Source organism: Notolabrus celidotus, chromosome 3 (assembly GCF_009762535.1).
Source record: "Notolabrus celidotus isolate fNotCel1 chromosome 3, fNotCel1.pri, whole genome shotgun sequence".
NCBI lineage: Eukaryota > Metazoa > Chordata > Actinopteri > Labriformes > Labridae > Notolabrus > Notolabrus celidotus.
Genome location: NC_048274.1, coordinates 24,831,080 through 24,842,203, shown reverse-complemented (window position 1 = coordinate 24,842,203; position 11,124 = coordinate 24,831,080). Strand labels below are relative to the sequence as shown.

The 11,124-nt window shown below is 43.0% G+C and overlaps 1 protein-coding gene across 2 annotated transcripts in view; it reads left to right on the top strand.

The window, feature by feature from the left end:
* The window catches only part of LOC117809300 (MAM domain-containing glycosylphosphatidylinositol anchor protein 1), a 241,093-nt gene that overhangs the window by 13,447 nt on the left and 216,522 nt on the right, over nt 1–11,124 (top strand). For both annotated transcript variants that reach the window (XM_034678869.1, XM_034678880.1), the window contains one exon: nt 517–606. In XM_034678869.1, coding sequence (XP_034534760.1) covers nt 540–606 — 67 coding nt within the window. In that variant the 5' untranslated portion in view covers nt 517–539. The remainder of the gene's footprint in view (nt 1–516; nt 607–11,124) is intronic.

Genomic DNA, 11,124 nt, shown 5'->3' with positions numbered 1-11,124 from the left:
TAGGTAATCCTCCATGAATACTGCTGTGTAATCCTCAGTTTTCTCCTGTCTTGACTATACCTTCATAACACCCCTCCCCACCAGCCCATCACCCACCCTCATCACCTCCTCCATCATCCCTCTCCTCGGTGAAGAGAGAGCTGATGGAGAATGTTTAGTCACGCTAAACAGCAGAAAATCCTGTCAATCTCCAATTTTCCCCTACTCTCACACACACAGCTGGGCTTGTAAACTTTTTATAATCTGCCAATCGTGATTGAATTAGGCGTCCTTAAAGTTGAGTGAAATGATGTAGGCTGTGACAGCGTGGGCCAAATTGTTCTGTAATATTATTTCCAAGGCTTAAGAGGTGAAAGGGGACATATCTGAACACGAGAAAAACAATCGCAAAGACCTCTTGTTCCTTTTTGATAACAATCACTCCACTGTCGCCTCTTATTTTTCACATAGATGCACAAGCTGTGCCCTTCTCTTTTTTCATGCTCCTGTTTGTGTGTGTGTGTGTTTTTTCCTTAGGTTATGACGGAACTGAGCTGAACATGGAGCCTTTCTGGATTTTGTTATTTTCTAGTGTCTGTCCTCTCACCTGGGGCCAAGGAGTTTACGGTAAAAATCTGCTATTTACAAATGCATTCCCATTATTACATCAACGCGTGCATTATTAGTGCAGCTTCGCTGAGCTCAGTTGCAGCAGGAGCAATGTTAATTTGTTCAATTATTAGCCCATAACCTTAATTAAGGGCTTCTCCGTGCCACATATTGTCCGCCTCTCAGCACGATGAGCAAATGGGAGGCAGTGTAATAACTGGCGTTTAAACTACTGGAGAACAGCTTCGGGGAGATCGACAGCAAATTAACTTGAAAGGGAGATATTACTTCTTAGAAGTCGCAGGAGGCGGCTGGGAAAACATCCAGCAGTGTGGTGGAGGGAAACCCACCTACTGTAAATCCAATCTGATATTTTAGGCTGATATAAATCTTCATGGCCAGCATTCATTAGTCTCTTAGATTAGTTCTCCATTACACAAAGTATAATCAAACTCAAATTTATTCTTCCACTTTTATGGTTATTGCTGAAGGGAGGTTACAGTTCGACCAGTATTTAACTTGAACATACTCACACACATATAAACCTGGCTGAGCTATCAGAGAAGAGGCTGGTCTTATGTCAGGTTAAGCTGCACAGTCACACTGTGCTTTTGAGGATAAAGCGCAGATCTGTCCCCTCTTAAGACCGGTCTCACTGCACTATAAAGGCTCGGTTTCTTCAGCGACAGGCGCATGTTGGCCAGATATGCATCCTCCTCCTGCTGTCCCTCCGGGCAAGGCAAACACACAAACTGATCTGTCAGCTCTGATACTTTTATTTTGATGTTTGAAGGCATGTGACAGCCATTGAAAACAAGGTCTGTTTAGTCATAGTAGCATAGAGTGCTGTTGTCATATGCAATCCCGCAGACAGCCGTCACACTGTGACATGTCGACAATCTGTCATTTCTGAAGCATGTAGAACCGTGTTGTCCAAAACTGCAGATGTTGTGACAGCATTAGTGTAAATTACAACCACCTCACATGGAAATCGCCATATTTTTTCTTCACCTATAACATGTTTTTGTTTTGATTACCGTTCTAAGCATTTGATAAACAATATCAAAACTTCTTTGCTGTCTTTTTTTTTTAACATCTAGTATGTTTCTGTGACCTCCAGCTGTGAACAGAGCAGTGTCAGGGTGTTGTCACAGCGCTGGATAAGATCTCCAGAACTCAGTTGTTTCTTTTTTTCATCTGTTTTTATTTAAAATGTCGATTTGTCTGGCTGACAATGAAAAAGAAGGCGCCTCAGTTTTAGAAACATAAACATTCTTATCTCAGATCGGTTATTACCTGCAGGTGTAGCTTTATCTTGTTTGATAAAAAAAAGGATTTACTCCCATTGTTGGCCTTTCCCAAAAAAATACATCATGTATTGAGGACTTTAAGTGTTCAAAACTTGCCTGGTTTTAGATTCTGTGTTGCTTTCAATGCCAAGAATCCATTTTTGGAGGAGTGTGTGTCTTCTTTTTCAATCACTTCTGTCCTCATGGAGTGACCCCTCTGATCTAGTTACGCAGTCCTGCAGAAAGCTCACATTTACAGTTTGCCCTTGTGCATTCATGTCCTAATTTTTTTTTTCATAATAACAGTATGAAACAGTTTTTGGTTCTCTGCGGGGTGATGCGCTGATTGTCATTAAGAATTTGTGCATCCACGCCTCATGGGCTTTGTCACAAATATACAGTGGGTGGAGCGAGCGAGGGAGGTACGTATGCAGCGCCAGCAGCGGGGACTGCAGTGATATTTGGCTGTTTTTTCCCCACAGTGTTATAGGTTATTTTTCTTATGTGCAACAGCTGCCTTTCAGTCGCTGCTGAGGGAACTTAAGTCCCAAAGCTTTGTGGAAATCACACTGGCCAGCTTTTTGCACTTCCCCCAGATTCCCAGATGGCTTTTGAGGGGGTGTTGCTCGCTGTGCATACCTGCATAACAACTGTTTCATGTAGGTAAATAAGCGGCAAAATAGTCATTCAATAAGAACAAATTGTTTCACAATTTCCACAATTGCAGTAAACAGCATGAGTAGGGACAATTTGGAGGGAAGCCAACGAGTTTGGCCCGCTCACTAGCTCACTGTATATGCAGAAATGCAGAAAATGGCTTGCTTCTCTTTGGAATTGTTTAGCACTTGCTCTAGCAGACAGATGCGACTCACCGTCCGTCGGGAGCCGAACAGTGTAAGCGTGCCTGATTGATGTCAGCGCTTTGGATGGCTGTGAGGTTCATTTACTGTAGCCTTCTCTGGGGTATGTTTGGATTTGTGCGTTTTTGTCAGCTAACGCCTGTGAGTGCGTGCGTGCAGGTGTTTGTGCTCATGAGTGTGAATTGCATGCACTGAACGCATGCACGGAAAGGAGGTGTGTGTGTGTGTGTGTGTGTGTGTGTGTGTGTGTGTGTGTGTGTGTGTGTGTGTGTGTGAGAGAGAGAGACTGCAAACCTGCAAGACTTTGTGAGTGTGTATGTTTGTGCTCGCGTTTGTGTTTGAGTGGGACGTGTTTGTACAGCAGACACACTTTTCTTGCCACTGCAACAGTTTGCTGGCTCAGCAGGGACATGTGGATCAGTCACTGTTTCTCTTGCAGCCGTGTAGTATTGATTGTACTTTTGTGAATTCTGATAGGCTGTCAGAAAGCTTGTAACACCTGTCCATCAAATAGAAATTGGACAGGTAAGTGCAAGAAATGCAATGCTTTTTTTCAAAGGAGAAAGGAGGCGACACTTTTTTTTTCATTTTTCGATTTGTTGACAATTATTTGATAGTGTTTTTTCTCCTTTAAGTCCTCTCCTCTCCTCTTATTTCCTCCTGTCTTTAGATTTGTTTGTATAATCTTTGTCAAAAACATCCCTGCATACATACAAAGTGTCTATAATCTGGATCAACTATAATCCCAGGCATGGTATGTTGTTAAAAAAAAAAGCTCCAACTCTCAACAACATACTTGAGGATTAGTTAAGATTCAGAAATATTCCAGAGAATCTCTCAGGATGTGACTCCTCATCAGAAAGCAACAGTCAGGACATCAGTACTGACAAAGTGTACCAGAAGAACTCTCCATCAGTGGTGGTGCCGCATCACATCCCACTCTGTGAAGCAACAGAGTTCGCAGGGACACCAAATTATTGATTGCTCGACAAAGTCACACGAAACCATTAGCCGCTGCTGTAGATGGAATCCAAACTGCATTAGTCTGCAATATGATGCTTCATTATGTACTTGTTAACAGGAAATTTAATGAACTCAAATCAATGATTTTGCTCAACAGTGTTTTCGTTTCAGATTTTAGGGAGGCTCCTCGCAGCAGTGGGTGTTAAGTGAGGCCTGGCCACTGGCCATAGAACAAAGCACTACACGAGCTGCGCAGTTGAAAAAGTTTCATATGCCTACAATGCGCACACATTTTACATCACTTTGAAGATGTTGCCCAGGGAAGAATGGAAATCTGTGAACACATTGCTAGGTTTGAAAAAAAAAAGAAGAAGCATTCTGTGTGTAGACGAGCACCCAACATTTGAGCAGCGTCTCGCTGCGGTGCATTAGCTTCCATGGCACACGGGTGGAGGGCTGGTGACCTAGAAAGAGATCTTTTCAGGTTTCACTGGCCTGCACACGGCCACCAGCTCCCCAGTGACTTTAACTCTCCCTCTCCCCTTCATCAGCACTTTTTGTTTGTGTCTCTTTTATGCGTCTTGCTGCTGCGTTTATTTTGGATGCTGAATATTGCCCTTTTCTAATAAGCATCCATAATTTATCATTGGCTCTTAGGCAGTGGGGGAGGGGGGGTGGGAGTGGGGGGGGGGGGGGGGGAGAGATGGTGATAGGAAGAGACTGAAGCATTAGGTTAGGGTTGATGATAATCTTCTACCTCCCACAACCAGGCGCATACGACCCTCCTCCCACTCTGTACCACTTTGCCTTATTTATTCTGCTCACTGTACCCACAGGTACACACACACACACACACACACACACACACACACACACACACACACACACACACACACACACACACACACACACACACACACACACACACACACGCGTCTTTTTCTTTACACATAGCGTGGTCTGCACATGAAAGGGATAAGCATTGTCAGCAATTGTGACGATGACCTTTCCCTCTGTATTATGTGTAATTAAAGTCCTTGGAATTTAATTAAAGGTGCTCAAACTGCTTTCCCAACTGTCCAAATAAAGGTGGATGGAAAGATAGATAGAAAGATGGGTAGATAGATAGATCTGCATGAAAGGAGACATAAGAATTAGGTCAATATTTGGACAGAAGCGTTCGGTTATTTGGCTGCTAAGGAAGCTTGATTGTGGTGTAGGGTGCCAGGCGATTAGCAGATCTATTCTCTGAATGAACAGATAGGAGATAATGGGTTGGCAGGGTTCGAACGCTGATGAATGTTGGCAAGTGTCTTTATTGGCAGTATTGTATATCAGATTCTCTATTGTTCACCACTATTCGAAGCTGAAAATTTAGATGTGAACTACGAGGCGCGAGTGGAGGTATCTGCCTGCTCCCCCTCTTTGTCTGCTGTCCCGCCTTCTTTTTTGTCTGTCTCGACTCATCTCTGCCAGTCTTTCCAATCTCGTCCCTTCTGCTGAAATTTGTGTGCACACAGTGTTTTAATTATTTCATTTTGCTTTCATTTTTCTTTCTTGCTTTAACTTGGTCCATGTGTGATTGTGTTGCTTTAATATTAGGATCATACCTCGCCAAAATTCACTGCCACAGTAAACTACCCAAACATCCTTGTTTTGGTGCTCACTCAGCCTCCTCTCGTCCAAACTGGTCTCGTCCTGACTTGTCTCCAATCCTCTCCTCTCCTCTCCCCTTCTCTCTTTGCTTCTCCTATCTCCTCGTTTCTCTTCTTCTCTTATTTCCTCTCCTCTTCTCTCCTTTAATCTCATCTCTCCTCTCCTCTGCTCCTCTCTCCTTTCCTCTTGTCTCTCCTTTCCTCTCCTCTCTTCGCTTCTCCTATCTCCTCTTGTCTCTCCTGCCCTCTCCTCTCGTCTTTCATCTCCTCTTCTCTCCCCTTCTCCTGCCTCTCCTCTCCTCTGCTCTCCTCTGCTCTCCTCTCCTCTCCTCTCCTCTCCTCTCCTCTCCTCTCCTCTCCTCTCCTCTCCTCTCCTCTCCTCTGTTCCTTTTTGGCTGACTGGATATTAAAGCTTGACAACATTTCTATTAACCCACAGGTCAGCAGTGGTGCCATAGGCCTTTGTCCAGAGTCATATGTTGACTGTGGTTTACACTAGCATTACTACCTGGGGCTAAAGGATAAGAGCGCTAAGACAACGTCCTGGGAGGTCTGATTTATCACCCTGCCTCCCACTAGTTACACTCTGAGCCTGGGGTGGGCACACGGCAGCAGGTAGAGGTGGGCGGTCTGGGACACTGGGTCCCCTAGTGAAGTGTTATAGTTCTATATCCTTAGAAAACATAGCCTGGCAAATCTTGCTGTAATATATGTATTTGTAATGTATGTTTACATTGAGGTTTATCTCACTGTTATTGTTATACTGATACAAGTATTGGGAATTCCTCTGGATAGCAGAGATAATTAGCCACAGAAAATAACTTTTTCATTCAGAGAAAATCTGGTCTTCCTTGCAGCTCTGGATCTGCATCCCAATCAAGCTATTATTGCTACTCTGAGCATCTAATGTGTTAGGAAGAGAAGAAGGGGTTTCAGGTAATTTATTACATGACGATAGAAAACAATAACATTACAGCACTGTAATGTCTCGTTGGACAGAGCTGAACGTCTAGTTCTAGTTAAAGCGATCCTTAGTTAGGACTTAATATACATTCAAGCTAAGTGGGTCACAGTTTTTTCCTTAAGAGTATAACTATGATATTGGATCAGCGTTATGTATCTGCTGTTTTGCAAATATAGGTCTTTCCCTTGATATCAGGAAAGAAAAACTTTATCAAAATATCTCTAGTTTTGCTGAAATGGATGATATCTGAAACCCATTCTAATGCATGCTTATTGTGTTATTTGTCAGCTTATAAAGACCCTCTGTAGGTCCACACTCTGATGAAACTTCACTCACTATACTCTGCAAAAAGAACAGATTGATGGTCAGATTAATATGAATGGAATCTAGATTCCCTGGAAATATTTCAAGTCAGGCTGAGAGAAATCAAAGATTGGGGATTGAAATGTTGAGAGTGGCTGCAGGCTCCAGCAGCATATCTTGATACTAAAAAGTTAAGAGAATTATAATTTCATTTTTTTAATAATTCAGTCCCCGGGCTGATGATGATGTTCTTGTTCATACAGATCACATCCACGCTTTGAAAACCACGCACACCAGAAGCCCACACACAAATTATACATGCAACTACAGACCTGCACGCGTGCTAACACCTCTCGCTGCATTTACCTTTCGCTGAACTCAAAGATCATTACCTCACTCTCACCCACTCTACTGTCTTTTGTAGCGGGATGTTAGTCAGTGTCACACACACACACACACGCCTACACACATACACAGACAAACACACACACACACACACTTGCATGTTTGGATGAGATGGTCCTGAGCAGGATGACGTGGTTGCCCTGTGAGTAGGAAAAACTGTCAGAGAGGTTTCACTTTTCTCCTCTGTTCTCCTGTCACTCTGTCAGACATTATCAAGCACCTCTCATTGGCTCTGCTTCGGGAGGGAAAACACACACGTGTGCCTTTGTGCATGGTTTTGAGAGAGCGGAACAATTTAATATTTTAATACACTGAGGTTAAGAGGCTGGATGACAAAGCCGTCGGAGCGTAGGTGTGTTTTGTCATGTCTGTCAGTGGGTTTTTTCGGCCTTCACAGGCCTTGATCCCGGCGCCTTGAGAGTGAAAGAACAAGGGTTATAGTGTGTGTGTGTGTGTGTGTATCTCTGTGTGACTTTGCATGCATGGACATGAGAGGGAGGGAACATTTGGCGTCTAACTTATTCATGAAGTCGACAGGACGGTCGCGAACAGCGGTGAGAACATAGCTTACATCAGAGACCGTCTGCCTCCTCCTGCACTTCTCTCACGCTGTCACCCCCTTTCTTCTTCACTGCCTTCTCTGTCACCTCCCTGTCCTTTGTCCTCAGCACTTCTTTCTTTCTTTAGCCGGCTCTTTTTTAAATAAACTTTTACTAGAATGGTTAGCATAGTTCAATGTTGAAAATCAAACACTAGCGCGGTGTCTTTTATGTGACTACTGCTGGGGGGTTTCACAGCTGGAACTTTTGAATCTCACAGCTTTAAAGATCCCCTCATCACATGTTTAAAGATACACATCCTGCCCTTTTCCTTTACTGAATAAATCCAGAATCTCCTTTGTTTTTTACTTTTCACTCTTAGCCTTTTTTAGTTTCCCATGTCACACTTTGGTAAGCTGCATGCTGAACCATGATTGGTTGAAGAATTAGTTGTGATGTCACAAAATCATGCTCAGTCATCCAGGCATTAAACTGAGATTGAAGGGTTAAATTATCTTTCCTCCTTTTGTAAACAAATGTGAAAAAAAATCCCTGAAGTGTCAATCTCTGCACTTACATCAATCTGCAAAGTGGGGCTTAACATCCAGTTACATCAACAATGATGGAAAGACAAGAAGTTTCACACTGTATTTTCAGTGTGGAGACAAAATATCAATACGGCAAGATATTGCTGTCCTGAGTAGTGTCGTAGTATTTATAGATATGCTGGTGCCAAAGATCAATATTATAATCGATAACTTGGAAAAATGAAAAAACAAGGGCACTCTAATAAGATTTCCCTTGCCAATTTGACTCACTGCGTCAGTACTCCGTGGCTCCTCGTGGTGGTGCTAGTGACATAAATGAGGGTAATGTGAACGGAAATGATTTGTCAGAAGAAGATGATGAAATTAGTAATATTGAAAAAGAAGATAGTGAGCCACTCTCAAAACCAAAAAGAAAGAAAGAAAAGATGTTCCAACTCTTTATGCTGAGTGAAGAGGAAAAAGGTAGAATGCACTCAAGCCTGCATAGAGTGTCATTCATCTGTGATGTGATGAGCCACAGAATCCTACTTGACAATTACTGCCCGTGTTATTGACATAAAACATTTACATTGTTCCATCTCAGTGAAACAAAACCAAAGTGCAGTAAGGAAATAAAAACAACAGTGTCTGAGGGCCGGGAGATCATAGCCATCTAGAGCCACCTCTTTTCGACATTAATTGATAGGACAGCTGAAGAGAGATAGGGAATGCAGAGAGTGGGAGCAGACATGCAGCAAATGGTCAAGGCTGGGAGTGGAAACCCACAACCTCTGCAACGAGGACTATAGCTTCTGTGTATGGGGCATGCACTTAGACCGCTAGGCTAAAGGTGCCCACTGAATCTTTTTAATGTTATTATACCAAACGATAACCTCCGGTCTCAAAATATGAAGCCCATGCGGAAGTGTTATAAACTGCAGTTCATCGAGAATGATCCTCTGAAGCTGGCTGCAGAAACACCAGAAACCACATAGACACCAATTAAAAAAAGATGATCTTTACCGCAGAAATAAACATGTTTACAGCCTGGTTAAAAAAATGGTTTAGGTCTAAGTAGCTAATTTCTCTATTGGCACACACTGTACAGGGGTGAATTATTTTTCTAACGCAACGGTTCAAAAGATATTAATATTACGAGTTTTGCCCATTTAAGGACATGACTGATTTGACTGACAGGAAGGAATACTGTAGCTGTTGGCCAGGAGGCTCAAAGCCTGCCTCTTTACCTCACACTAGCCCGCCAGCAGTTAGGTTGACTTCAGCATTTCCAATATGGCTCCCGCCGATGATTGGCTTCAAAACAGCACTTCAGAAACAGATGGGTGACGTCACGGATACTTCATCGTCTGTTGATACAGCCTATGTATTATACATGTAGATGATAAAATCCCAAATGATTTACAATTTTCGCTGAGGAACTTCATTCTAAAGTTGTTGAACTTTTTGCTCACACAGTCCCTCACAGAGTGTGGAACCTCTTCCCATCTTTACCCCTGAGAGATTCAGCCTCTCTGGAAACTCTTTATACCCAGACATGATACCCACTTTAAATTTAGATTAACTTAATTAGTTGTGAGGTGTTCCTCCAGGTGTTCCTCCCAGATTGAGGGAGATTATCAATGGTCTTGTATGTCTTCCATTTTCTTACAATTGCTCCCACAGTTGATTTATTCACACCAACCTGCTTGCCTATTGTAGATTCACTCTTCCCAGCCTGGTGCAGGTCCACAATTTTCTTCCTGGTGTCCTTGGACAGCTCTTTGGTCTTGGCCATGGTTGAGTTTGGAGTCTGACTGTTTGAGGCTGTGGACAGGTGTCCTTTATACAGATAACGAGTTCAAACAGGTTTCATTAATACAGGTAACGAGTGGAAGACAGAAGAGCTTCTTAAAGAAGTTACAGGTCAGTGAGAGCCAGAAATCTTGCTTGTATGTGGGTGACCAAATACTTATTTTTTACCATAATTTACAAATAAATTCTTTAAAAATCCTACAATGTGATTTCCTGGATTTTTTTTTCTCATTTTGTCTCTCATAGTTGAAGTGTACGTCTGAAGAAAATGACAGACCTCTCTCATCTTTCTAAGTGGGAGAACTTACAAAATCAGTGGCTGACTAAATACTTTTTTGCCCCACTGTACATGTATCATGAGTCATCCAGCAACTCCCAACCCTATTCTGAACAATGTTAAAACAACCCTTATTTCCATGATAGTTGTCAATACCGATTTGTTAGCCTCGTCACACTGTGCCGGTCTTTACAGCAGGTGTTAATCTCTTCAGGAAGCTTTAAAATATTGGTCATATTGCTGGCTCACACTGAGGAGACAGTGGGGTTTCACAGTGTGCAGTACACACAGGCAGCCTTTCTTGCTGCCTGTCGCAGTTTCAGCACAGCCCTATATGGATCTGTCACTTCATAAAACCTGCTCATAGAGCTACGACTGCCTGGAAAGACCATATCATACAAGTGTACTCTGACTCCAAAGACTGGCAGGAAGAGCACACTCCGCTCACTTTTAGAGGCCGCTCCTCCACGTTCTGTGTTTCCCCCCATGGTGTTTGCCAAAACCCCCAAACAACAACCAAAACAGCCGCAACTGCTAGAGTTAATCGTGTCCAACTAAACTTTCTGACAGCAGGAAGGGATCAACAGTGGAAATCTATCTGCTGCTCCTACACACGTCTGGCCTCAATAATTCAGCAATGCGTGCTGCTCAGAGATCTCACCCTCTCTCCCTCCTTATTTCTCATTCACACTCACTCTCTGATACTTGCTCGCCCTCAGCAGCGAATAAAAAAAACACACACTCTCCCTCTCTTTGCTCTGCTCATGACGGTTCGGGTGAAATTTTCTGGCACTTTGAATGTTTGAAATTTTAGCTAGCTGCTCCCACACTTTTTCGTTTCTTTATGCGTCTCAGCTGGCTCAAGGAGAAGATGGGGTATAATCTGTCGGATATGTTAAAAAGTCCCCATGTTGCCGGTTTAACAATTTACTTGCCAACACA